This window comes from Lupinus angustifolius, chromosome LG07, assembly GCF_001865875.1.
Source record: "Lupinus angustifolius cultivar Tanjil chromosome LG07, LupAngTanjil_v1.0, whole genome shotgun sequence".
Taxonomy (NCBI): domain Eukaryota; kingdom Viridiplantae; phylum Streptophyta; class Magnoliopsida; order Fabales; family Fabaceae; genus Lupinus; species Lupinus angustifolius.
The window spans coordinates 5273731-5301152 of record NC_032015.1 but is presented as its reverse complement, the minus strand read 5'-3'; the positions used below and the strand labels follow the sequence as shown (position 1 = coordinate 5301152).

Here is a 27422-nt window from a genome sequence, read left to right as displayed (position 1 = left end):
TTGACATTGCGATCTCAAACTAATCTTCATTGCTCAATAAACAGAAATTTTCGACAAAAAATATATTATCAATATTAAATGACTTATAAGTATCATTAAGATATATATTATTAATACATACAATAATTTATTTCATTAAGTGTAAAATGATTATGAACTTAAATGAAATCATGTTATTATAAGCAACATTGACATTTAAACGTGTAAGAGAATTTGATATATTATGTTAGTTTTTAAAAGAACCACACAAGTTGAAGACATAATTGCACTATATTAGTTCTTAAAGACATAATTGATGTGTAGGTAAAGAGAGTACATCTGCTCCAAAAATTGTGTAAAACTCTATATGTCACATTTTATAATTTAAAAGTTTAATAATTACATATTTTTTCAGACCAAATACAACAAGTGTCTATAGAATGACACATTTTGTTCCCAAAGGAAAAAGGCAAAACAAAGTATTTAATAAAATTTAAAAAAAAAAATCTATGGGGCAGCTACCCCACCTGTCCCTTCCAAGGTTCTATGGAAGTAGATGCATCTATATTAATGGAACTGCATTTATATTTGTTTGTGTTGTTTTAGTAAGAAAGAGGCAATAGGGAGTGAGATTAAGAAAAGAAAGAGAGAAGACAAATAATAATAATAATATGTGGAAGTTGAAGATAGGTGAAGGAGGAGAAGGGTTGATTTCGGTGAACAATTTCATTGGACGACAACATTGGGTGTTTGACCCAAATGCTGGAACTCCTGAAGAACGAGCTGAGATTGAAAGGGTGCGTCAAGAGTTCACCAAAAATCGATTTTCCATTAAACAAAGCTCTGACCTATTCATGAGAATGCAGGTAACCACGTTACTGTGCCCATTATCATCACTGGATGCTATATCAAATTAAGGAACTTCATTTTTAAATTTTAATTCCGTCAATATACTAGTATTACTGCTTAAATAATATCTATATAAAGTTTTATATATAATCACTATATCTCGTTCACCATTATTTGTATTACCTATTAATAGTGGATGATGTGATAACAGTATAAAAATATTCTTATATTGTCGGCATACATTTTGTTTTTCTTACTCATCTTATACTTATCATCGTATAATTCTTGCCAGAAGAAATAAAGGTGTGAGTGATACATATTTGGATGAGTTTAGCTAAATTTGAAGTCAACCAGATAGTTTGATTAAGTTGTGTGTGTGGTTCCGAGTCAAACCATACATGTAATGGATAAATTAGAACATTATGCATAGTGAAATCATATACTGTAGGAAATAGAAAAAAAGTCTTAACCAAAGTATTCCCTGTTTTAATCATTGTTGTTGTTAGGAATAGCATTCACCATCTTGTGACTATTTTAATATGGAAAAAAATGATTTAGACGTGGTAACTATGTAACATGCAGGTGAGCAAGGAGAAGCAGTGTGGGTCAATTCCAGAAGGAGTGAAAGTGAGAGAGTTTGAGAATGTAACAGTAGAAGCATTGAGTGTTACAATTAAAAGGGCAATCAGTTTCTTTTCCTCTATTCAAGTCCATGATGGTCACTGGCCTGCTGAATCTGCTGGCCCTTTGTTTTTCCTTTCACCTTTGGTGAGAACATCAACAATTTTCGTTAGCTTCATACTCATTTTCAACAGCACCTTATATTGATGGTCTTAAATGACACTCTATATTGCAGGTAATGACACTCTATATTACAGGATCTCTTCATGTTGTTTTAGGACCAGAGCACAAGAAGGAAATTATTCGCTATTTGTATAATCATCAGGTATATATATATATCTATCATGCTTATTGCAAATTAGTAATGTTATATTTTGATCATTAAGATTCAACTTAAGATAGTTAAAACTACTTTAGTATGGATTGCTAAGACTCTTATATAATTTATACAACTTTCTCTTTATAATGAAAACTAAAAACCATATCATATTTGGAATTCGGGGTTCACACTATTTGGATTCTGCAATAATTAAAAATATTACCATCACCAAATTGCTAGTTCCCCACTCATTTTATATTGGTAAGACTCCTCTCCATTAATGGAGAGACAAGTTACATTTTGGAGTGTATTTTTAAGAGTAAGACTCCTCTCCATTAATGAAGAGGTAAGTTACACTTTGAAGTGTATTTTTAAGGTCAAAGTTGTAATTTTAAAGAATGGGTATTACTATTAAGAGATAAGATGATTTGGAAATATTAGAATAAGAAAAGGATAAGTGGAAAAGAGATGAATTTTAATTCGATTAAAACCACAAAATAGATAGTTATAAGTCTATAACACTAATATATTATATATGATATATGTAACTTAAAAAATTGCATTTAAAATTGAAGATTTGATAAAATGGTAATAATTTTTAGAATATGTAATTATAAAAATAAAAAAGTCAAACTTAACAAGAAACTTTAGCATAAAATAAACTCAGTTACTCTAACAATAACTTTAAATATTTAGTCTCAATCTTATCAATCTATTTTAGAGTAATAATCTATTGTGATCTCTCAAAAAATTTGTATTAACAATTTGGTTTTGAAAAAAAATAGTGTTATATTAGTTATTTTTATGACTAATTTTTTGGACAATTTAATCCTCTCATAAATTATTTTGATTTACATTTTTTATTTTTTATTTTCTATATATAAAATAGATAGACGTGAAAACTTATAAGAAGAAAACAATATTTACTTTCTATTTTATTTTGATCTAACTATTGCCATTTACTCACTATTGTAATTATAAAAAGAATAAATACTTATTTTGGTCCTTCAAATTTTTTATATATATCAGTTTGATTTCTCAAAATTTGAAAAAACTCAAAATAGCCCCAAAGATATCAAATGTGTGTCAAATTAGTTATTTTTAACATGTTTCATGACATCTGATACTGACTATTTTGACTTACATTTGCAATCGTCGAATACTAATTTAGATTTTTATTTTTTCAATAATTAAATTGGTACATACAAAAATTTAAGGACTAAGGTGGATAAAGTAGATAGACATGAAAACTTATTTTGTTCTGCAAACTCTGCTTCTCATTCAGGTCCTTATTTCTGTCATTCATTTGGGATTTGATTGAAATTTTATGGGTCATTTTCGATTGTTAACTTTTTTTCTTCCATTAAGGATGGAATTCCCCATAATTTCCATCTTGTAATACGTATGTATATACTTATCGTGATACAACCATTGATACCCTACCTTGTGAAACATGAATTGATTATGATAGGCCCATTAAAATATTATGCATGAACCATGTTCCATCAAATGCATCTATTACTGGTCCCATCTACTATATGATGAAAGGGTATCTATTAATATTAGTTGCAAGTAAAATGGCAAATAAGTTATTAGCATTTTCTACGTGACAGAACGAAGATGGTGGTTGGGGACTCCATATAGAAGGTCATAGCACAATGTTTGGATCAGCATTTAACTATATTGCCTTGCGGATACTTGGAGAAGGGCCCGAAGATGGTGCAGACAGGGCAATGGCTAGATGCCGAAAATGGATCCTGGACCATGGTGGTATAGTGGCCATTCCAGCATGGGGAAAGTTCTGGACCACAGTAAATACATTAGTTATTATTTTTTATGTTCAATTTTGAGTCATGTATCCATGCAAATATATATCATAAAAAAGGGCATTCATGTAATATACTTGATTTGTTGTAGGTACTTGGAGTTTATGAGTGGTCAGGCTTAAATCCACTTCCACCAGAGTTATGGCTTCTGCCCAATTTCACCCCTCTAAATCCAGGCATGTCCTCTTAATTTGAGTTTCAAAAAAATTAATGGGAGATATATTTAAACATGAATACTTGCATCAAATTAGGATCATTTATATTGGTTTAGGTTTTTCATTTACAGTGGTTTTACTCATTTTAACACAAACATCTTTCCTCAAAAATACATGTGGTATGGATTATGAAAATAATAATAATAATAAGTGTCCATTTAGTGCAAGAAATGGGTCATAAAGTTAGAGCTTGAAATTGAGCCTTGAAATTTTAATTATTATGTTTGGATACTCATTTGGAAGCCCGTGTTATTCGGCTTGTTACCTTATGAGTTATGACATGAATGTTATGCATTCAAATATTTAAAATGGTCTTTGTTTTGTTAAGATAAGGTTTCATACATTATACTCTAGTCTCCACTCACCTTATGCATTGAACGACATTTTTATGCTCCCTAATAACAAGTGATGATTGAAATTTTCTTATTTTTATCTTGGCTTTTGATCTAATTAAATATAAGACTTTTAATATATATGTTAAAGTTTTATCCCAAAAAACTAATTGAACAGAGTAATCTAAAATGTATTTAAATTGAATGAGACAAATGATGTACTTTCCAACATTAAATATTACAAAATTTCTATCTATACTAAATAAGATACTTTAAAGCCCAATTATTTAAAGAAGCTAAATATAATACATAATTAATTATATATTAAGATCCACATATATATAACATATCCAACTCTTGAGTTTTTGACTATTTATTATACGCCTGTGGTTTCTTTGTTTATTCAACCATTGGCTTATCTCACTTTTGTAAGACCTTAATTTTCCAAATTAAGTGCAGGAAAAATGTTGTGCTATTGTCGCTTGGTTTACATGCCCATGTCATATTTATACGGGAAGAGGTTCGTGGGCACCATCGACGAATTAATCAGATCACTGAGAGAAGAACTATACAATGAGCCTTATGATCAAATTAATTGGAACAAAGCTCGAAAGACAGTTGCTAAGGTCCTAATCATACTTAGTTTTATTAATCATTCATTGTCATTAGTAAAACCAAAAAGCAAACTATATATTGAACAACTAAAAGATTATAACATCTTATTCTATTAAATGTTATACTAGTATTATATTGATGTATATACGAAACTCAAAATGGCATGAAATTTCAGGAGGATCTCTACTACCCACATTCTTTTATCCAAGATATGTTGTGGGGATTTCTTCATCATGTGGGAGAGAGGTTTTTGAACTGTTGGCCTTTTTCCATGTTGAGGGAGAGGGCACTAGAAATTGCAATTAAACATATACGTTATGAGGATGATAACAGTAGATACCTTTGCAATGGAAGTGTGGTGAAGGTAAATGACAATTGTTACCATTGAATAGTAACCTTTATTTATAAGTTGATCTATAAAGCACTATTTATCATCACTATATGGAAATTACAGGTTTTATGCATGCTTTCACGTTGGGTTGAAGACCCTAACTCAGAAGCTTACAACCTTCATTTAGCCAGAATCTCTGATTACTTATGGCTCGCAGAAGATGGCTTGAAACTGCAGGTTAGCAATAGAATTACCCTTTTTTAAATAATTGAGTAGGTGTAAAATTAATTCAGTATTTTTTCATAATATTCTCTTACCTCCACCACAATGCTTCACTTAGTGGTTTACTTGTTGAAACAATTTGTGTTGGTAATTTATATAAGAATATCTCTTATAAAAAATGTTACTGATTGTCATTGCTTGGTAATTGATTTTAATGCAGAGTTTTGGCTCTCAGATGTGGGATGTTTCATTTGCTATACAATCAATACTTTCTTGTAATATGAGTGAAGATTATGGACCTACTCTTCGAAAAGCACACGACTTCGTGAAGGCTTCACAGGTAATGAAAAAAACTAATCGCTTAAATATTTCTTAACTTGATATATCTTTTGAGTCACACTGATCATTAAAAGTCTAAAAGAGACGATCCCTTCTTTAAGATCCATGAAAACCCATCGGGTGACTTCATGGCAATGCACAGACACATTACCAAAGGAGCATGGACATTCTCAGTGCAGGATGACGGTTGGCAAGCATCTGATTGTACAGCAGAAGGACTTAAGGTACACCCTAAGTTTTATATAAATGAATGAATATTCATTTTGGTCCAATACCAAAGGCCATGTTCAGTAGGCTAAACTAGTCTTGCCAAACTTGTGTTCTAGAAATCAACTGGCAACTGCTCAAGTATGTAGTGTCAGTCTTCCACCTAAGCTGACAGACTTATCGCGCCACCATGCGCCTCCAGATGTGTTGTAAAATGGTCTATGTCCGACCTCGTCCCCAATGGACACAGGATACAGGGTTGGCCATTTTACATTAGAGTTCATCTCAGACTTCTCGTAGACCTAAGTAAATAGTCACACTATTCGACCATAAACATAGGAGCCCCAATGAGTATCATTAATTATTGTCCATTCACCCTTTTTCATACTAACTGCTTATTTCCTCCTTCAAACACTTGAGCATTGGAGTACCACAGTCACTATAAGAGAAGGACTTGAAGCAAACTTTGCCGTACCTAACGATCCTTGAAAAAAGCCAACCTGCCGACCAAGCATCAAATGATAAATTGGTCTGGGTACTCGATGTACTGACTAGGTTCAAAAGGGATGCATAGGGAGGCAACTCGGCCTGCACAGTATGGGGGATGTGCTTAGTGTCACCCTATCCCGTCAGCAGTGTTGGTGATGTTAAGCAAGTGTTTGAGGAAGACATTAAGCATGCAGTATGGAAGAGGATGAAAGAATAGTACTCAATGATACTCTTAGAAGAGTTCCTCTATTTATTGTCGAATAGTATGACTATCTACATAGACCTCCAAGGAGCATGGGATAATCTCCAAGGTCAATGGCCAACTGCATAGGGAGCATATCTAGTGTTGGATTAGCTTCAGATTCTTGCAAAAACTACTTTGCAACATGTTAGGAAGCCAAAGGCCGTGTGGAGAGACTATTGGCTTGGATGACAGTCTGAATGTATGAACTTGACTGGTTGGTTTCTAGGACATAGGTTGAGCAGGATCCTGTTGGCTCCCCTTTGAGTTAGGATCCTTTCTAGTACTGGAGAGACAAGTGCATAAAAAACAAAAGGAAAAAATGGTATGATCTGACACTTTTATCCTTTAGATGAGATGACACTCTTACCCTTAAGTGCAAATGCAAAAGCAATAGGATTATTTTCCTAAACCTTTGGGATTGGTCCAGAACAACTAATTAAACTAAAGTTTACTTAAGTAATTAAATGCAGTGCGGGGTAAAATATTTTAGACTAAATGTCATGATGGTTATTAGCATTGACCATTCTTACATTTGGCAACTACATATGTCTATAGGCTGCACTCCTACTCTCAGAAATGCCAACTGCTCTAGTTGGGGAGAAAATGGAGAAAGATCGATTCTTTGATGCTGTTAATGTCATCCTCTCTATACAAGTAATGATTTCAAATTAGACCCTTTGTTGTTACTATATTTAAATTTCTGTATATAATTTAGATGTAACTCTGGCACATCCTATTTAACTACAGAGCAGTAATGGTGGTTTCCCTGCTTGGGAGCCGCGAAGGACCTACCGTTGGTTAGAGGTATTGAAAAAAGTAATTATTCTAATTCATTAATGAAAAGGTTAAGAACTGGACACTGTCTTAATTGAGTTCTCACTTATATGTGACACAGGAATTAAATCCGTCAGAAATCTTAGAAGACGCACTTATTGAGATGGAGTAAGATTAAACTGATAAACAAACATGTTTATGTGTATACTATATTAGATCACTTACTATGTGAGACATTGTGAAATAGGTACGTAGAGTGCACAGGATCAACAATACAAGCCTTGGTTCAATTTAGAAAGCTCTACCCAGAGCACAGAACAGAGGAAATAAATCAATGCATTTCCAAAGCAATCCATTTCATCGAAAGTACACAAAGTCCTGATGGCTCATGGTATTGTATCTTTAGTCTTATTTTTTGGTTCTGCTAAATATAACATTCTACCTTAATGCAAATTGACTCATATCAAACCAATCTACTGTACATTTCATTATTTACAATAAGCACTTATACAGGTATGGTTGTTGGGGTATTTGCTATACCTATGGTACTTGGTTTGCTGTGAAGGGACTAACAGCCTATGGGAAGAACTACCATAATAGTCCTTCGTTACGCAAAGCATGTAAATTTTTGCTGTCAAAGCAGCTTCCTAATGGTGGGTGGGGAGAGAGTTACTTATCTAGCAGAAACAAGGTACCCTTTACATTTGATATTATGTGTTTTGTCACTTTGGAAAGAAAATTTTGTCACCTTAGAAAATCAAAAGAACATTAATTATTTTCTCTCAATTTTGTCTGTCTCCTTATAGTTACAGTAAATAAAGTGAAAAAGGTACTAATGGAACAAAAGAGTAATTTAATAGAAAAATTACATTTTAATAACATTGGGATATGGTCTAACAGGTATATACAAATCTAGAAGGCAACCGTGCGAACTTAGTTCAAACTTCTTGGGCTTTGTTGTCCCTAATTCTCGCAGGCCAGGTTAGTAAACAAATTAAACATTCATCTGTTTAATTGTTAATTTTATGTAACATAAATTTTAAGCTTCTGATGCTATTGGGAAAATACTTGCAAATTGTGTTAAAATTTATGTAGCAATACCTTTTTTGTTATTCTAGTGATCCGGTTCGTTTGAAGTCAGATTAGTGATGATGCCCCTTACAGTTTTTGAATATCTAATGGTTTATATAAAGAGAATAAGGTATCTCAAAGGTAAAAGGAGATAAGTTATCTCCTCTAGCCACTAAAATTGTGACATCTGTCATATTTAATCATTTTCTATACAAATATTTCTAAAACTAAACATATTTCTAAAAATATTTCTAACACTACATGTGTCATACACTTTTATTGACCGGAGGAGATAAATTATCTTATGGTAGGAGGAGATATTTTATTTTCTTATATAAATTCTCTTAAAAACTGTTTTGTTTTTTCTAGGAGGAATATGAGTATAATATCTATCAATTTATGCATTGTATTTGTAAAGATTTATAGTCTCTGTACATAAGCTTAAGCTTAAACTTTTGAGATAGTTGGTGAGTTATTTCTGCATAAGCTTTTGGAATAATAATGTTTGGTTAATGAGCAAAAATGTATAAGGATGATATACAAAGAGGTATATATATATATAAGTGAATGATGGTATAAGTATCAGATGTTCTAAATTAAAATAAAAGAATGAAGTTCCTTAATAGACACATAGTATGTCAATGTGCTAATTATGAATGTTTTGGTGAAAAAAAGGCTGACATAGATCCTACACCCATTCACCATGGAATAAAGTTACTAATCAATTCACAAATGGAAGATGGAGACTTTCCACAACAGGTAATTCATCATAGCCTTAAACTTAGTAATCAATGTCTTTTTCTGTAGTGAACTTAATTACTTTTATTCACTACCAACAAAAACAACTGCAGGAGATTACAGGGGTATTTATGAAGACTTGTGTCCTAAACTACTCATCTTATAGAAACATATTTCCCATATGGGCTTTGGGAGAGTACAGTCGCCAAGTCTTGCATGCATGAAGATCAAATGCCTCAACAACTTAATATCTATTTTTTATTATTATTAAGGGTATCTTCTCACATTTTTTTGGTAAAAAACTAATCTATTTTGGGGTGTGTGGTTGCCCTCTCAATAAGTGTCACTCACAAAAATCAGACATTTGATCTTTTGGTCATTAACTTATTTAAGTGTTTGCTTGTACCTTTCTATCACATTCATGTGTTATGTAATTTCCAATAATGTCATATTTGGAGATCTACTATTTTTTTAATTTATAAATATTCAAGTTCAAACATACCCTTTCTCATTATACCTTTCATTTTCCCTTCTTTTCTCCTTAGGAACCCATCCTATGATTTTCCCTTAAAAATTGGAAGAAAACACATAGCTAACTAAATGCCCCAAAGAAATTAATGTTACTTTCAATTTGTTATGTAATATGAAGAGTACATTTAGTACTTTAATTCATTAGGAGAATAGTCTCAGCTGGATTTTTTTGATGAAAACCTTTAGATTCCTTATGGATAATGAGTATGGATTTTTTTTGATCAAATAACCAACGGGTATGGGGAGGTGCATTAAAATTGCTATCTAGGTATGGAGATGAATATGATTTAATTTTTAATATAGATTTGAAGACATAGACTCTAATATTCTATTCAAAACTTGCTTGTCATCGCTATTTATGCTCATTTTGAATTATCTTTTGGTACAAACTTGGGAGACAATTTGATGAATAAATAAAAGTTTAAATATATTTTTCTACCCTCAACTTTTATTCAATTTCAAAATTCACTTCCAATAATTTTTAGTGATTCTCATCTTCCCATTTTTCAATATTTCTTTGCTGAATACCCTTAAAAAATTATTAAAGAAAGGCCAAGGCTGACATAAAATGATATTTTGTTTACTAATAATTGATTTATAAATAATATATATCACTTTTTGTAGGTATAAAATTTAGTAAGAAAATATATCATTTTTCTAAAAACAAAACTTAAAACAAAAATTATTCTGAAATACGGATGAACAAAACTTTTGTTCAAAAAAAATATCATTTGTTGTTATTAATTGAAAAATATTTCAATTAAAAAAATAATAATTATGTATTTTCCTAGTCAATTATAATAAATAAGGCTCACAAAATAAATTATAAACTTTACACGAATATGCATGTAAAAATTAAGAGAAAAATGTCTGAATACTCATGGTGCATTACAACTAGGTCTTTAATGGACTTTTCATCCTTTATATTTTATTTTCTTTATTTTAGTCCCGACTTAATTTTGGGCAATTTTAACCTTCAGTTTTTTTATTTAACAATTTTAGCCCCTTTGTCCTGAAATTAATAAATATACCAACATGTGAAATTGCATAATATGTCTTTTACCTACAAGCTAGTGCCAATTTTTAATATATTTAAATACATTAATATTGAAACATATTACTTTTAAATTATTTTAAATTTATTTTGGATCATTTAATACTCGTAATCTCATTATTTAATAAAGTTCTCTTTTCTATAAAAACCAGTGTCTATTATACATTATTTCTAGAACAAAGATATCAAAATAGTCAAATAAAAAAACTAAAAAAAATAAAATCATTAAAAAATAAAATAAGGAGATTAAAATATTAAAAAAACAAGGGCCTAAATGTATTTAAACCTTACCATTACATTATTTAATCATCTTCATCAAAACTTAGTAAAAATAAATTAAAAAAATAGGCACACGTACATTGGATTCTACTCTTGCCGTATCCCCATAAAGTCATTCAACTACTACAACTGAAAAAGGTCAAAATACCACGAATCTCTTCATTTTGAAAATTCAAAACAATACTTTTATTTTTCCTTAACATATAGAAAGATAAAATCCACAAAATAATTATCTTTCCAAAATATTTTTTAATAAATAAAATAAACAGATAAATACACAACAAAAATAATATTCTGCCATCTTATTCACAATTATTCGATTCTCTCTCCTTTGTTCCCTGCGTTCTCTCTCCATTTTCTCTTGGTTCAGATCCTCTGCACTGTGGAATAGGGTTTCTGCTGCACCCTCTAGGGTTTCATCATCTTCATTCGAGGACCAACCTCGGAGCTTCGAATTCTTCAATTTGAAGCTTCGAATAACGAACAATTCGTTGTCAATTTGTTCTTCGAATAACGATCTTGATCTTCGATCTGAAAAGGGTTTTTGGTTTCCTCGTGAACGCGCCCATAGTTTCGCTCTAAAGAAAGGTTTTTCCTGATCTTTGATTTGTTTCCAAGGAAAAAAGGACGAAGCGGTTAACAAGAAATAATTGGCAACAATGGGGCAGAAAAATCAGCTCAGAAAGGTCTTTTTTTCTTCCAATTCCAAAATTGGTTATATTACGATGAAGGAAATGAAAACTTGGGACATAGGGTGGCAGAAAAAAATGAAAATTTGAATATATAAGGGTTAATAATTAAAATGTTTCAGTTTCTTTTACCCTGTTTTATGGATGCATGGCGAAATTACATTATATAGTTTGACACAAATTCATACTTTATTCTTGAAACTTTACATTTATTTAAGTTTTGAATTAATTACTAGTTTTTGTGCTTCAGAATTCAAATAAGCATTCTAGGCAATTACGATATCTGTGTAGAAAATTTTGGTTACCAATTATAAGTTAAGATGTGTTTTCCTTCAGTAATAGTGGGCTGGTACTGGCTGAAATATGTAGAGCATGAAAATTTTCATAGATTTAAATGTAACTTGCAGGAAATCAGCGAGTTGGAGATTTTCACTGAGTATGGGGATGCCAACAGATACAAGATTCTTGAGGTTATAGGCAAGGGTAGCTATGGGGTTGTTTGTGCAGCAATTGACACACACACTGGGGAAAAGGTTGCTATAAAGAAGATTCGTGATGCTTTTGAGCATATATCTGATGCCATTAGAATCCTCCGTGAAGTCAAGTTGCTACGGCTTTTAAGACACCCTGATATTGTTGAGATTAAGAGGATCATGTTGCCACCTTCAAAAAGGGAGTTTAAAGACATTTATGTAGTCTTTGAGCTTATGGAATCTGATCTCCATCAAGTCATCAAAGCTAATGATGACTTGACCAGTGAACACCATCAGTTTTTTCTTTATCAGATGCTACGTGCGTTGAAGTATATGCATACAGGTAAATGCCTGTCACTCTTTTTGGAGCCTATATGTTCTGTTTTTTTAATAAAATATACCATTTAATTGTTTCTAAATAAGCCTATGTTTGATTGCAGCAAACGTGTATCACAGAGATCTTAAGCCCAAGAATATATTGGCCAACGCAAACTGCAAACTAAAAATTTGTGATTTTGGACTTGCTAGAGTTGCTTTCAATGATGCCCCAACAACAATATTTTGGACGGCATGTAGTTTCATTTAATCTGAGTCAAATATAGAGCATGTAGAGGGTATGACCGTTTTTATATGTTTATCATGCCTTTTTTTTGGGTGCATCTTGCAGGATTATGTCGCTACAAGATGGTATAGAGCCCCAGAGCTGTGTGGATCATTCTCTTCAAAGGTATTTAGTTTGGCTAGAATAGATGTATCTATGTTCTTATGAGACATGATAAGGTTAGAGTTTCTGGCATCATATCTACTATGAGGCTATCTGTGCTTATTCTTTTCTTTCCGCCATGTTAGAAGGTTAATTATCTTCAACCCTGAAAAGATAAAGTGAAAATGTGTTTTGCCTGCTTGTCGAAGTCTTGCATTTATTTCTGTATGAACCTTCAGTGTGATTTATAGTAAATAGTAATGCCTAGATCATAATAATCCTTGTTCAGGGAGGACATATTGACCTCTCCCGCAAGTTGAATTAACTTTCCTCAAGGTAACTCTGTTGGTTTGTCTGCTTCCTTAGATTTATATGTTTGGAATGTGTTATTTTTCGTTTTATATTCATATAGTGATGGCACTTTGTTTGCAGTATACACCTGCAATTGATATATGGAGCATTGGATGTATCTTTGCTGAGGTACTGAGAGGAAAGCCACTGTTTCCGGGTAAAAGCGTTGTGCATCAACTAGATTTGATTACTGATCTTCTGGGGACACCATCCCCTGAAACTATTGCAGGAGTATGAAACACCCTACCCTTACATTTTTTCTGCCTTTCATTTGATCTTGTTCTTATGTGCTTGTTAATTTTATTTCTTGCATGAAAAGCTACTTAAACTTCCTATGCAGGTTCGGAATGACAATGCAAGGAAGTACATGAAGGAAATGCGGAAGAAATCTCCAGTGCCTTTTAAAGAGATATTTCCAAATGCTGATCCATTGGCACTTCGCCTTCTACAAAGGCTTCTAGCGTTTGATCCAAAGGATCGTCCAACTGCTGAAGAGGTATCTGTTTATTTATCATCTCATATATTATCTTAATGCCTCATCTAGTAAATTATATTTCAGGATCTATGTATGAAAAGTTGTTGTAATACTTCAATATAAATCTGAAAGAAATCATTCTGCCTGTTTGATTGACAGGCACTGGCTGATCCTTACTTCAACGGCTTGGCCAAAGTTGAGAGAGAACCCTCTTGTAAGCCAATTTCAAAGTTGGAATTTGAGTTTGAGAGGAGAAGAATGACAAAGGAGGATGTTAGGGGACTATTATATCGGGAAATATTGGAATATCATCCTAAGCTGCTTAAAGATTACATGAATGGAAATGAAGGCGCAAACTTCCTCTATAATACTAGGTACAAATATGCTTTTGCTGATTATACTTTATGCCTATTACCTTTTACTGATGCAATTGTTAATGCACGGAATCATGTATACTGTAAGTCTATATGGAAAGCATATAACTTATACACATATGGTACTTGCAGTGCAATAGATCAATTCAGGAAGCAGTTTGTTTATGTTGAGGAAAATCATGGTAAAAGTGGTCCAGTGCTTCCTCCAGAAAGAAAGCATGTCTCCCTCCCAAGGTATGATTTATGAGCACCAACCATGGCAGGCTTTCCACTTCCTGTATTAAACTTTTGGCTATTGAATTTTGGTTGAGATGGGGAGTTTGTTAGTATGTTTGTGCTAAAATGTATTTCCAATGGATATGTTATCACAATCATTCCTTTTTTGAAGGTCCACCATTCACTCAAGTACAATTCCTCCTAGTACAAAGTCAACTCTTGCTGTGTATAAGAACAAGCAAACTGTGGAAGAGGCGTCTAAGAATTTAAGAGCAGCGGGATCAAATTCTGGGAACCAATTTAGGGGTTCACTGCTTCCACCAAGGGTGCCAGCAGGTATTAAGTATAAACCATATAATTGAATACTCAGGTCCTGAAAATCCTTCCTTCATCAAGAAATTAAATGGATGGAAAGATTATGTTCTGATGATGGAACTCACCACTAAGTAACTCCAAAAGGCCAATTTCAAATCTTCGGAGTCACCTTTGCAATGCAAAATAAAATTAGATTGAGCTGTGGAAAATTTAACATATTTAGGAGAAAAAGCCCTATAGAAAAAGAATTTGTATCGATACTACTACAACTAAGCATCACCCTATTAGATGGGTTTTTTATGAAAACTACCCAGCTCACTATGCATTATTTTGTTGACATGTGTATGCATGTTGTAGAGCCTTGGAGGATAACGATTCCATTAATCCTTATTTTTAACTTTGTCTGCTGGAATGATGTACTGGTAATTTATATTATGGCTCTGTAATGTCAAGTTGAGCATGATACTCTGTTATATTTCTGTCCTCTGTCTAATATCATTAACCTTTTTTTCCTTTTCTTGCCACAGCTAAACCAGGGAAAGTTGTAGGGCCAGTTCTACACTATGAAGATGGGAGAAACATAAAAGATAATAATGACCTAAGAATTGTTTATCAAAATTCCCCTCCTCAAGCAGCATCTGCACAGTGTTTCTTTAGGACCCATCTCACTAACCCAAAGACTGAATCAGATGATAAAAACAAGGATTCTTCACAAGGCATGAATCAAGCCCCACCCCAACAGTCTAACTTAACAGCCAGACCAACCATTGATCTCAACACCAGCACATACTACCAGCAAGGGAAGAACAATAACTTAAATGAGCCTGTAACAGCTATTGACCCAAAGTTTCTTCAGGCACAATCACAACTTGGTGCAGTTGATGCTGCTGCAGTATCAGTTGCCACTCATAGTCACAGGTATTCAAGGGGCCTCCAGTATGGATTGTCATAGGTTGGGATGTCATGAGAATGAAACCTGATATGCTTTATGCCTAGAATTGGAGGAAAAGAGGTTGATTAACTTTTAGATGTATTTAGGTTTGGGATTTTTCATTTTTGCTTTCATTCAGGTCACCATCCATGTAATTATATATGTACATCACTTAATTAATAAAAAATGTTGATTTTCCTCTCCATCTTCTTTCAAGGATTATCTTTAACAAATCACAAGGGAATAGTTCACTCGCAAAGGTATCTCTATGATGACAAGGACTGATTCAAGTATTGAAACATTTGTATTACATTACAATTTTGAAGTATAGAAACATTTGTATTATATTACAATTTTGAAGTATAGAATCATTTGTATTGTATAAACAATGAGCATTATGAAAGTACAATTAGAGCTTCAACTGAAGTTCAACCTGCATCTTCATTTGATTAAACTTCAGTGCTAATATGGGTTTTGATAACATCACACAGGTGCTGAGATTCTGCATGTCCTTATTTTATTGTATACATGAAATATAATCCTTTTTGGAGCTTTATTCTATATTACATGTATATCTATATAGCTCCATTTATTTATACACCATTAATTTATCAGAACTCAGGAAAACATGACAAAGCACAAACTTTAAATGAAAGCTAGTACAAAAGTACAAACTATTTCTTATGAAACTCAACTGGAAGCACACTCCCATCCAAGGCCAACAAAATCTTTCCATTCTCACTGAAAGCACCAGCAGTCCCACAAATAAACCTACAAGTAGGGCACACCTCTGTAGGACACCACTTAATATTATATATCCCTTCAAGTTGGGTTTCCACAATCTTGAAATAGTTACCCCATTCTCTACTCCCATCTTGGCCAGTGATAATAAGCCTCCTTCCAATACTAGTATCATTCTGACCAACCCTCCATTGTGTAGATTGAACACAGGTTGTGAATGCTGAGAATGATACTTTGAAGTCCCTATTGATCTTCACAACATCATCTTCCATTGCAAAAGGAGTGAATGTAACTGCATACCCATCTGGCAAATCAGTGTTTTCAAGACCAACATATAAAGGGCATGAATTGTTTCTGTTGATCAAAGTGAAGCGTCCTCCATTGTCTGTTATAGCTGGTTTTATGTAGTACTCTTCACCACGCTTAAGAGGGTTTCCATTTGTGTCAAGGACAGAAGCATTGTCTTGGGCTAGTGCTAATGTGGCCATGAAAAAACACACTAATATCACTCTCGTTGACATGGTTATGTAATATATTTTTCTTTACTCAACAAAAGAAAGGTTTTAATGATATGAGAGGGTTTATAGGTTTTGTAGTTAATAAGAAATGACAGTGTATAGATAGGTGTGTGTTTGGTGTTGCAATGGCAAGGTATATTTATAGGGTATGCTTCAGATTTGGTGTTATAATGTGGTGATAAGAAGTGGTAGATTGATGAATAAAACTTATAAAAGTCTAACATGACTTGTCCAATTTAACATTGCTTGTACGTAAAGTGTATAATACTTCTCCTAAGATAAATCTTGAGCTGATTCACCATAAGAGAATTCAAGGTTTAGGTCTACTTCTGCGGCTAGCAATAAGTTAAATAATGTTATGTGTATCTAATCTTATCATCAAGTACTAACAAGACGATGATCTTATAGTATAAGGCTTCACTAGATTAATAGAGAGATCAAAATGTCAGTTATTTAGAGAGTTAATCACGTGTTCCAAAAGAGATTAGTTTCTTACACTTTTTTTGGATAAATATAAAGAAAATAATAACATTACAAATTTATCTTTCTCTATTTTTTTATTCTTAACATAACATGTATGTTTAATGTTAAGGTTTAGTGTTCATATGTGATATAAAACATTGCTCATTAAGTTAAATGAAATGTTTCACATATAACAACTTTTTTCTTGTCTCATTGTCGATATGGATTTTTTAAATATAAGTATGAACAATAAATAATAAAATAAAGAACAAGAATGATAAAGATGTAAAAAAAACAAAAAGATGGGAAATTGATCTAGTTTAACTAGAGATTTGAGTTTGAGTTTCTCCAAATGCAATTTGTGTTTGGTAGGAATAACATTGTCATTCATAATAATCATATGACTAGTAGAATTATCTCTACTTTGTAGAAAATGTCTTTAATTTAAACCCCAAAAAATATATATTATAAAACTAAAGATATATAAACGGTTTTTGGTGTATTTTTAAAATCAGTGTCTTAATTAATGACTTAAAGTAAACTGATTATTAAATTGATGTGAGGGCAAGATTTAACTATATCATTCTAAACCAAAGTATCATATCTAATAATTGATTCTCAAAATTTTAGAGGGTAAAATCTGAATATATATCATTCCAAATTTTGAATTATAAAGGCTTTTATTTATATATATTACTTCCCCAACTATACTTTTGATGAGTTCAATTAAGTTCCTCAACTCCACATAACATTTTCACCGTGCATACAATTCTAACGTGTTCCAAGTTGTTTTTGGATTGGAAGGTAGAACCATTTTGGATTTGCTAATTTGTTTTTACTACTTTGGTGTATAAGAGAACTTATTATATTTTTTAGTGTTTGCTTTATAAACATTTCAATAAAATATATTATGTGGTAGGTTTTTTTTATTATCTGCATAGAGATAATATTAGGTTTTATAATTATTTACTTATTTTAAAGATTAAAAAAATTATTTCCGGATATGGTCCACTTTTGTTATGATCGATCCTTATCTCGGTGTGGAAATTTAGGAAACTGCTTCCTCATTATTGTATAATATTCTCTCGTAAAACCTATAACTTGGTGCAAAAAAAGCTCAAATTTGGTATAATCTTTATGAATTTAGATTAAATTTTAATATATACTCGTTAATTTAGTGAAATTGTCTCATGTTTTCAACCACTATCATATTTCATGATTTAAATCAATACACAATATCAAAATGTACATTAAAAGAATTACAGCGTTAATAAAAACCAATTGCTGCACATACATACACTTAGACAATCTTAAAAGTTAAGTCAATTTATAAAATTACATGATATCTGATCAACAGTTAAAGGCTATTTTTATTTTGAGACATTAAGACTATTGAAACAATAACAAAGTATTTTTCATGTCCACAAAAGAGATTAAACTTTGACAAATGTTCAGCATTTTCATATATAAGTTTTGTAGTAAAGAAGTCCCATGTCGGAAAAAAGTTAATGAATTAAATAGCTTATAAGTGTAAAAATCTATCACCTAATATATTAATATTTGAGGTAAGATATTCTTATTCTTTTGTCATTTGTTATTTAACCCATTATTTTTCAATCTCCAATTTTAGGATCCCAATGTCTCGTTGGTTTGATTACATGGTAGAGTCTGCATTGTAATCAATTAAAAGATATATTGAATTCGTAATAAAGTCATGCAATTATTACAAATATTATTGTACCAAGTGAGTCAACCCCCTATCTTAGCTACTGTAGCTTGAGTTTTACCAATATACTTATTCTATCTTCAATGTTTTCACAACTATGAAACCTGGTCCACATAACTATTCTAATTTTACTTAGCTCTCAAAAATAACCACAGCTTGTACTCCAAAAATATCAACTGAGATTTTTCTTCCAAGAGTTAATATCAACCACAGAGTTCACGTGAGAAGCTTTTAATTAGCTTTGAACGGTGTGAGCCATCTTTCACTTCAATACAAACGGCTACAACGTTAAGTAAACGTAAATTGTAGCCCAAGTTTCAACTATTCAACTAGCGGTGCACTTCATATGAAGCTTGCCAATCCAAGATAGCGGAGTCATATCCACTGTCCCAAGATTTGTATCACTTCATATACATATTTGTTCTCTGGGTTAGGAATGTGAATTATAAATTTAATATATATTAATTTTATATTTTTTGACCAATAAAAACGAAGGGTACATAGAGTGATATATATCTTAGGAGAGAAGACGTGCTCCTCGACAAAAGCATAATGGTTATCCACGTTTCATAATTTTATTATTCTACAATACCTACCATATTCAACCAAAACAAACTACCCTTCTGCCTCATCACTCTCTTCACTTCACTTGGTTACACTGAAATAGAAAGAGAGAAAAAACAAGCTACTCATGGAAGCTTTATCTAACTTTGAAGACAGATTGAAGTTTTCAACACAAGGTGCTATTCTCCTACTAGCATGTGCAAGTGTTGCACTTGTTTGTGTTTGCATTGTGATTATACTTAAAAGGAAGGCTTGTAATAATAAGATTGTGCACCAAGAGGGTGATATAGATGATAATGAGACTATAACCACGATGACGACGACTACAACTACTAGCACTACTACTACTACAACTACGGAATGGTCTGGACCAAGTTGCGGGTGGATTTCGGTGAAGAGGGTGTTGTGGAGCCGGGCAAGCAAATTGGAGGATAACATTGGATGGCAGAAGAAGAGGGGTTCTCCATTGCTTGGCTTACAAAGGCATGGTGTTGATGAAAGTGGATGGCAAAGTCATAACTCAGCATCAGCAGTGTGGCAAAGACCAATACTGAGGGGGGAGAAGTGTGAGCTACCAAGTTTTAGTGGCCTCATTCTATATGATGAAAAAGGAAGACTACTTCGTGATTCCGAGACAGAAACACATTGCAAGGATACTTCAGAACAGGTAATCAACTACTACCTTGGCGCTCATTTACATAGGATACTGAAATTTATTCATGCAGAATGCAGATAAGGTAATTTGACTCTTCCTAAGTTACTATAAAAATCATTCATTTAACATTCATAGATTATAGAGATTCGACAAAGTTTTATGTTGGTTGTAACCTTCCTAACAAAACCTTCACCTTATATCTAGGCTTAAGATCGGCTATGTATAGCGTCAAGCATACATACACAGGTTTAGTGAATGTGTGATGTTATATCCACTGCATTGTTAGATAATCACATGGCAATTTGGAGACCAACCCAACAACAAGTAAGGTGAATGCATGATATTATATCCACTGCATTGTGAGATAAACACTTATGGATCTTTATTCAGCTGGTTACCCACATGCAGTCAAAATGGAGTTCAGTATATAACATCAAACTAAATGTTTCTGAAATAACTACGCATCCGCTTGCTATATCCGGTGAACTTGGCCGCAATTCAAGTAGTGGCAGATTAGACTGGTACCAAAAACTGCAGAATAATGGTGCAACATATCTTTCTTGCAAAAGTGCACATTTTGAAGCATGCCACACCTCCCAGATGACTCATGACTGCATAAATATACCCAAAATAAAGTTTGAAATTATTCATAATCTTGACTTCTTGTCACTCTAGGATGCAACAGTAATTGCTCCAAGAAATTTAATCAAATAGGAATGTTGCAAACTCCGGATTCAGATAACATTTTTGCTTCAACTATTTATTTCTGATTTTGATTGTTTTTTTGCAGGAAAAAACGGTCGTTACAATGAGAACCACTCTTAGAGATTTACTGTAGTACCATGTTACTTGGTTTTCCTTTTTTCATGTAAGTCGTGTAAAAGATAGACACTGAGGTTTTAAGGCAATGACAATGTGATAATCTAGTTTAATTTACAAATGTCATTTGCAGTTTTTTCCTTGCACTCCTGTACACATTTCTAAAGTGGATGAAACTGTTCCTTCTCTTTTTTCCATTATTGTCAAATGACATGTTAAATACAGCTTATATGCAGTAGCAAAACCAGAAAAAGAAAAAAACCTATGAAGTTTAGGACAATCTGGAAATTATGGAAACAAACACAAAATTGTATCCACTTATGCTGACATGTCATCATGTAGGATGTCATTAATATATTTTTTGACAATTTAGTACTACTTGATTTACAGCAAATCATATTCTGATGAAGATAGTAAAGTGTATCTCTTTTTATGGTACGTCCCTTCGGTCACATAGATTCTACATTAGCATTCTATTAAGATGTCTAGATCTAGAATAATCGTCGTGCAACAAGGGATTGCATGTTACATCTGAGGTAGGTTTATTAAGAAAAGATTGCCTTGCCTGATCAATGATTGAAAAACAAGTAATTGATGACGTAACTCAAAACTTGATCTGAATCTAAAATGAAAAGGCAACTAGTTTTTAACTTAACCTCCAATATGGATAAACTTAAGAAGGTGACAATGATATTTTCTTCAAGGGAATTGATGTTACTGCAATAGAGGTAAAAAATTCACTATGCAATGCAGAAGAGATTGACTACTTAAAGTAAGAATTTTATGAGTTCTGATTGACACTATTTTTAGATCTATGGTATCAAGGTGGAAAGTAACATCACAACCATATATTTGTTCAATCAACTGATGGAAATATTTCATACAGAAAAGAATTTCCATAAGTAATTTCAAAGAACCGCCTCAAGATTGCGCAAAAACAGAAACCTTAATTACAACAAGTCTATTTACCTTCATTTTTCCAGCACTGCAGATCATGCATAAGACATTATCAAGGGTTCTGTGGAGTCTTCACTGGATGATCTATTGTAATTGAAGTATAATACCAATTGAATCAATCCCAAAAAGGTCCCTATCCCATTTGGTACCTACAAAATCAAACACAAAGTGTAGGTACATCTGTACATGTCATATTATAAATATAAAGCAACAAAATGTAGGTACTAAAGTAAAAACAGAAAAGAAATGAGCTAAAAGGAATCTTACATAAACGAATGCATCATCGCTGAGAAACCCATAAAGAAAGAAGGAAGCACTCATTAGGAAGGTAGAAAAAGAAAGATAAAATGGCATAAACTCAACACTCTTCGTCTGAATGACCAAATTCTGGAAAATACATACATAAACAGGTAAATTCACAAAGCTGATAGATGCCGAAACTTGAACAACTTAATATTTAGATGGATATCTCTATCTAGGAGTTGACAAACTTACAATTACAAACAACGGAGAAGCAAACATCGAAATGAGAGAAGCGCAACTCAAGAATCCCACAAACATCCGACGAGTATTACTATCAGCTACTTCCAAGCTCCCAACTAGTATGATTGCAAATATACCAATAACTGCCAGCAGTAATCTAAGCATTCTCACCTATCAAATGACAATTTAAAGTATCACAGCTTAGAAATCAATGAACCAAAGTGCCTTGGACATTACCATATATATAATAACAAGCTTCCAACAGTATCAGAAGAGTAACCTTTTTTGCACTCTCAGCATACATCAAAAAGAGGATTATGTACAAAAGTTGAAAGGCTGCTCCAATTGAATTAACAGTGGTAATCAACAGATTATCATGTGATATCAGAGGAGTACCATACCACAAGCATATCAAGCAGTTAATGAGAGAATAAATATATGGCAACCCTGAAAACATCTCAGTTGACCCATTTCTGATAATTCTCCTAAATGTGGGTCTACAATTCAAAACAGAATAAGGGTTAATAATGAAGGAATCAACAACAATTCCTTCTAAATTCAAATTGTTCATAAAATATCCATTTAGAAACTTACATGGGAGATAGAAACAACCCAAAAGCAAATATGTTCCCTGCACATATTCAAACAGAATCTTTAGGGTTTATTTATAAAAACAGGTTCTTTAGTTCATTAAACAGAACCCCAACAAGCAAAGACAATTTTTTTGTGACCAGCACCAACAAAAAATTATCACAGAAGAGTGTAAGAAAGTACCAGCAATTCCAACTACATCCTTTCCATCTTCACATATGGAGTAAGCAACAAAGAGAGACATCAAGCTTCAAATAACAATTCCAGACAAAATCAAATGAAAGTGAAACACTCAAATTTATATCAACAGAAAGTTGATAATGAAATTTGAGACATGCCCTCTCACTATGACCCTCTCTCCCACTTTCAAAAATCAAAAATTAGTTAAAGAAATTACCTATGTTTGCTAAATGGTCTCTCTCAAATCAATCTTAATGTTGGGTGGCATATGAATCATTATTGGTTCCACCAAATGAACCAAAATGCATGTGAATGTCTGTTTCATTATTTCCACAAGTTATAAATTAGATAGTATAAAAGATCAATTAGAAATTATAAAAGTTAGAATATGATATTATTTAAGGAAAATTACATGTCTCTGAATTTCTTTAAGCTTGACATTATCACTTGAAAATTACATTTAATATTTCTCTAATTTCAAGAATTATAAACTATAAATTACACTAAACTTTTAGACAATTATGTCCTTTACCCTTACCTGTTATTTTATATTCATTAAAAAATATATTTCAATTATTATCATTATTGTTATACTCATAGAAAAATAGGTCATTCTAATTTGGATATGCAGATTTGGTGGTGTAGGTTGTTATTTTATATTATCATCATTGTCATTAAAAAATTACCTCAATTGTTATTATTATACTTATCCTCGTATAAAAAAAAGATAGATCATTCTACTTTGGATATGTATATTTGGTCTTATTAGACCTCAAAAGATTTTCTTCTTTTCCCTCGTAAACTTCATTTATGATTGTTATTTTTTAACAAATTATGATATTGGCTTTGCTGGTAAGATCATGGTTCTCATAATATTGTTGGACATCAATAATATGCAACTTTTTTTATCCACATAAAAACTAGAATACATATTCAACTAGTCCCAAATAAAAAATATGAAAAAGAAATACTATTGACCTAAATTGGTTACTGAAATGTTAATGGGCTAAATAATATTTTCATTGATTAAAGGTTTCCCCTAGGATTATGTTAAGTATTTATTCTAATAATTATTCTTACCCTTTGCTCTTTTTGGGAGTATTTTATACAAAGGGGAAGAGATTTTAATGATGGAGAGGAATGATAATAAAAGCGAGTTTAGTTTATTTTGTTTGGTTAAATGAAGGGATGAGAGAAAAACAACCTTTTACTTTTTTAGTTTGCAAATTTATCTCTATGCGTCTATTCCATTGATAGGTCCTGCTCAAGTTGGAACACCACTCATGCTAGAACTACAATGTTGTTTAGTTTTTATTTATTTATAAAAGAGCTACAACTCAATTAATAGCTATATATATTATCTACTATCTTGACCAACAATTCTATAGCAATGAGTATTCCACAAAAATACGTTTCTTCATGTACTACTGTTTGTGATTAGTTAAAAAAAATATTTAAATTATAAAATTAATAATTAAATATTTTTTGATTAGTCATAAGCAGTGATACACTTTGTAGGACAGAAGATGTCCACCTAGCTTCACATGAGACATGGCCTATCAAGTTGGGCCAGAAGAGAGAAAGTGCTGAGGACTATTTGGATGGGCTTAATCTCTAACTAGGTCAAGTATGGATTACACCAGCACTCAGTAGGATTGGTGCAACTAGGAACAGTGATTAGATTAGTTGCAGTGGGACATTTCATTTTTCGCATTACTATTGCTTGTTTTTTAATTATAGAATAAATATCCAAATTGATTTGTGAAAAAATAAAAAGATATATGTAGTCTTCTTCGTAAAAATTATGTTAGATAGTCAACAATTAATGTAAAACTTTTAAAATCTCTATAGCCTACTATGGATAACATTATTTGTTACTTCAAAATTAAAGTTTTAACTTAGTTCTCAAAAGGTAAAATATTGGTAGGTTGAAAAAATGAAATGTTTTAATGTTTTTCAAAAGTTTTACATATGCATCAAATTCTTAATTAATACTAAATTTTACCTACTTTGTGAATTAATTTGAAACTTTTAATTTTTAAGAATCAAAGATGTAGGTTTCACCTAGGAGTGAATAGGATTCAATCCTACCCATTCATCTGGTTTAATTTAATTATGATTGGACCCAAATATGATCAGGTTTTATCAAATTTAAGGTTAGGTTTTTGTTCAAAAATTAGGTCCAATCAATATTTAGGGTCAGATAAGGTGCATATATGATCCAACATAACTCATCTTGTGTTCACTTGTTCATCATGTTTATATGTCAGCTATGTAGAGAGTAATCATATCTTTGTGGTCGAAAGTATCATTGGTTCTCTAATTTATATATACTAGGAGACCCGTGCGTTCACACAGGTAATAATATGTATTGCATGAATTTAATTAAAAAGTGATTGCATAACTTGTTAAATGAAATGTGATTGAGGAATACGCACTAAAACATGTTTTGCAGTAATCCATTACTAATGTAAAGATGGTGGTACAATGAAATGATATTGAACCTCTAATGTTAAAAAAAGCAAACATCACCACAATAAAAATATCCTTTAGCCACGGTCACAACCGTGGCTAGTGTTCATAAAAACCGTAGCTAATTGTGTTAGCCATGGTCGCCGCAAGTGAAGCAATCAATGGCGTTGCTAAATATTAGCCACAGTCATTTTGCAATATAGCTATGCTTCCCTAAAGTGTGGTAACATTTAATTTGCCACAGTTCTATTTGTTCTGCTACAGTAACAACCGTGGCTAATTTGATGATTTAGCATTAGAAATGTTTGTACAAATGATTACCACACTTCAACCGTGGCTAATTAAATTAGTTACGATTTATTCTATTTTCATACATATTCCTCTTCCTGTTGCGCCGATTGTGTAACAATATTTATATTCAATAATACATTGGTAAAAGGTAATACTAAGAAATTAAATAAAAAGAAATTAATAATTGATATTAATTGAAATTTGTAGAAAAATTAATACTAAGAAATTAGACTCAATATCTCAAATTTTAATCACATTCATCTTAAAATAATTCACAAATACATGAGCATTAATAAGTTCACATAATATATGTATCATTCAAACCATTTGTTGAAACATTCCAAATTTGGTTAAAACTATGGGGAAAGATAAATACACAAGCATTAATATTTCTATAGCAAAAGTTTCACGCATAATCACAAGGAACTTCTAGCCTTGCCCGCTTGATCACTACAACATCACCTTGATCATTTCCTGCTTTCGTCTCCATTGCTACATAAATTGAATCAATCATATCATCCAGTAGGCTAAAGTATGTCAAATCACAATCTATAACAGAATCTTTGGCTTCGAATGTGGCATATTAATGCTAATGTGTTGTGGACTTGATTTATAAGTAAAAGGATGGTACACATTAGCAATAAGGAATAGTAGTCTCACAAGAGTTTTCCTCTGTTTGAAAAACATTTGTAAAGTCTTATAGATATATCATGTAAAAAGTACAATTAGCCAATAATATTAGGGGGATAATAGAGTATGTAATGGTAGTGAAATAATGAAAGAATAGTGTTTAATCAATTAGCTAATAATATTAACATTTTCCTCATAAGAAAGCAATTCCCTGCAATAAGAAATTAGGTACTAAAGAAATTTATAAGATCTTAAATCATGAACTAGTAACACTAGTCCAATATCTTCAATGTTGATCATAGTTTATTACCATGAGAAAACAAACATGTCAAGTTTATTGTTTATAGTTTATTGTTTATATTACCTTGTCCATGATTCTTGGAGCTGACGAACCTTCTTCTTTGTGTCTTCTAATGTTTTACTCTTGTCTTCATTGTGATCACCTACTCCACCTTAAGTAAATCATGATGATTACAATCACTTAAGTAAATCAAACAATATGTAGAGAGACATACCAAACATCATGTGGTTCATCTTAACTTAACATTTTCCTCAGGTTTGATGCACTTGACAAATCTATTAGGTAGATCATATATGAACTTCTCTTCCACAAGGGTAAAAATGTGTAAGGTTTGATGCACATTGTGGAGAATATCAACCAAGAACTGAGAATGGATGGTAAAAAGTAAGTATACAATTAAAAGAAATGAAACCATATAAATTTAAATACCTGTATGGTAATGGATTTGGCAACTTCTCCATTTGAGCTTC

At 32.0% G+C, this 27422-nt stretch overlaps 5 protein-coding genes and 2 long non-coding RNA genes across 9 annotated transcripts; 4 read left to right on the top strand and 3 right to left on the bottom strand.

The window, feature by feature from the left end:
• On the top strand, positions 591-9670 carry LOC109351963 (lupeol synthase-like). 2 transcript variants are annotated; one of them, XM_019593696.1, is made up of 19 exons: positions 591-845; positions 1411-1596; positions 1685-1774; positions 3382-3579; positions 3686-3770; positions 4601-4767; positions 4932-5120; positions 5211-5324; positions 5530-5649; positions 5750-5872; positions 7144-7242; positions 7336-7392; positions 7484-7530; positions 7610-7753; positions 7876-8053; positions 8263-8343; positions 9109-9192; positions 9285-9424; positions 9550-9670. In XM_019593696.1, the coding sequence occupies exons 1-18, from the start codon at positions 651-653 to the stop codon at positions 9393-9395; spliced, it is 2268 nt and encodes a 755-aa protein (XP_019449241.1). In that variant the 5' UTR covers positions 591-650; the 3' UTR covers positions 9396-9424; positions 9550-9670. The 2 variants fall into 2 exon arrangements, with proteins under 2 accessions (XP_019449241.1, XP_019449240.1); XM_019593695.1 differs by having other exon boundaries at positions 9285-9427; positions 9553-9670.
• LOC109351965 lies at positions 5897-6263 on the top strand. The gene is made up of 2 exons (XR_002108308.1): positions 5897-6059; positions 6113-6263. It is a non-coding gene; the product is annotated as an uncharacterized LOC109351965 (long non-coding RNA).
• LOC109351961 (mitogen-activated protein kinase 19-like) lies at positions 11329-15765 on the top strand. The gene is made up of 10 exons (XM_019593693.1): positions 11329-11721; positions 12132-12540; positions 12638-12765; positions 12865-12924; positions 13333-13482; positions 13592-13747; positions 13886-14100; positions 14233-14334; positions 14489-14652; positions 15159-15765. The coding sequence occupies exons 1-10, from the start codon at positions 11695-11697 to the stop codon at positions 15581-15583; spliced, it is 1836 nt and encodes a 611-aa protein (XP_019449238.1). The 5' UTR covers positions 11329-11694; the 3' UTR covers positions 15584-15765.
• LOC109351962 (miraculin-like) lies at positions 16055-17050 on the bottom strand. The gene has a single exon (XM_019593694.1). It carries the CDS (start codon positions 16822-16824, stop codon positions 16237-16239), a length of 588 nt encoding a protein of 195 aa, XP_019449239.1. The 5' UTR covers positions 16825-17050; the 3' UTR covers positions 16055-16236.
• On the top strand, positions 19674-21702 carry LOC109351960. Its single transcript, XM_019593692.1, has 2 exons — positions 19674-20240; positions 21019-21702. Exons 1-2 carry the CDS (start codon positions 19701-19703, stop codon positions 21064-21066), a joined length of 588 nt encoding a protein of 195 aa, XP_019449237.1. The 5' UTR covers positions 19674-19700; the 3' UTR covers positions 21067-21702.
• LOC109351959 (bidirectional sugar transporter SWEET2-like) lies at positions 20589-23575 on the bottom strand. Of its 2 annotated transcripts, none has more exons than XM_019593690.1 (7): positions 23262-23575; positions 23082-23118; positions 22768-22984; positions 22500-22658; positions 22272-22391; positions 22017-22153; positions 20589-20839 (listed from the first exon to the last, which is right to left on the bottom strand). In XM_019593690.1, exons 1-6 carry the CDS (start codon positions 23320-23322, stop codon positions 22040-22042), a joined length of 708 nt encoding a protein of 235 aa, XP_019449235.1. In that variant the 5' UTR covers positions 23323-23575; the 3' UTR covers positions 20589-20839; positions 22017-22039. The 2 variants fall into 2 exon arrangements, with proteins under 2 accessions (XP_019449235.1, XP_019449236.1); XM_019593691.1 differs by lacking the exon at positions 20589-20839 and having other exon boundaries at positions 21885-22153; positions 23262-23326; positions 23476-23575.
• LOC109353100 lies at positions 26330-27412 on the bottom strand. The gene is made up of 3 exons (XR_002108425.1): positions 27167-27412; positions 27016-27103; positions 26330-26513 (listed from the first exon to the last, which is right to left on the bottom strand). It is a non-coding gene; the product is annotated as an uncharacterized LOC109353100 (long non-coding RNA).

Bases quoted from the DNA above. Each gene is read 5' to 3' on its own strand.
- LOC109351963 (XM_019593696.1), top strand. From the start codon at position 651: ATGTGGAAGTTGAAGATAGGTGAAGGAGGAGAAGGGTTGATTTCGGTG. The intron at 3,771-4,600 runs GCATGTCCTCTT...AATTAAGTGCAG, and splicing joins TTTCACCCCTCTAAATCCAG to GAAAAATGTTGTGCTATTGT. The intron at 7,754-7,875 runs GTATTGTATCTT...GCACTTATACAG, and splicing joins CAAAGTCCTGATGGCTCATG to GTATGGTTGTTGGGGTATTT.
- LOC109351962 (XM_019593694.1), bottom strand. From the start codon at position 16,824: ATGTCAACGAGAGTGATATTAGTGTGTTTTTTCATGGCCACATTAGCA.
- LOC109351961 (XM_019593693.1), top strand. From the start codon at position 11,695: ATGGGGCAGAAAAATCAGCTCAGAAAG. The intron at 12,541-12,637 runs GTAAATGCCTGT...GTTTGATTGCAG, and splicing joins GTTGAAGTATATGCATACAG to CAAACGTGTATCACAGAGAT. The intron at 12,766-12,864 runs GCATGTAGTTTC...TGCATCTTGCAG, and splicing joins CAACAACAATATTTTGGACG to GATTATGTCGCTACAAGATG.
- LOC109351959 (XM_019593690.1), bottom strand. From the start codon at position 23,322: ATGTCTCTCTTTGTTGCTTACTCCATATGTGAAGATGGAAAGGATGTA. The intron at 22,985-23,081 runs GTAAGTTTCTAA...TTTGAATTGTAG, and splicing joins GGGTTGTTTCTATCTCCCAT to ACCCACATTTAGGAGAATTA. The intron at 22,392-22,499 runs GTAAGTTTGTCA...TGTATTTTCCAG, and splicing joins CTTCTCCGTTGTTTGTAATT to AATTTGGTCATTCAGACGAA.
- LOC109351960 (XM_019593692.1), top strand. From the start codon at position 19,701: ATGGAAGCTTTATCTAACTTTGAAGACAGATTGAAGTTTTCAACACAA. The intron at 20,241-21,018 runs GTAATCAACTAC...GTTTTTTTGCAG, and splicing joins GCAAGGATACTTCAGAACAG to GAAAAAACGGTCGTTACAAT.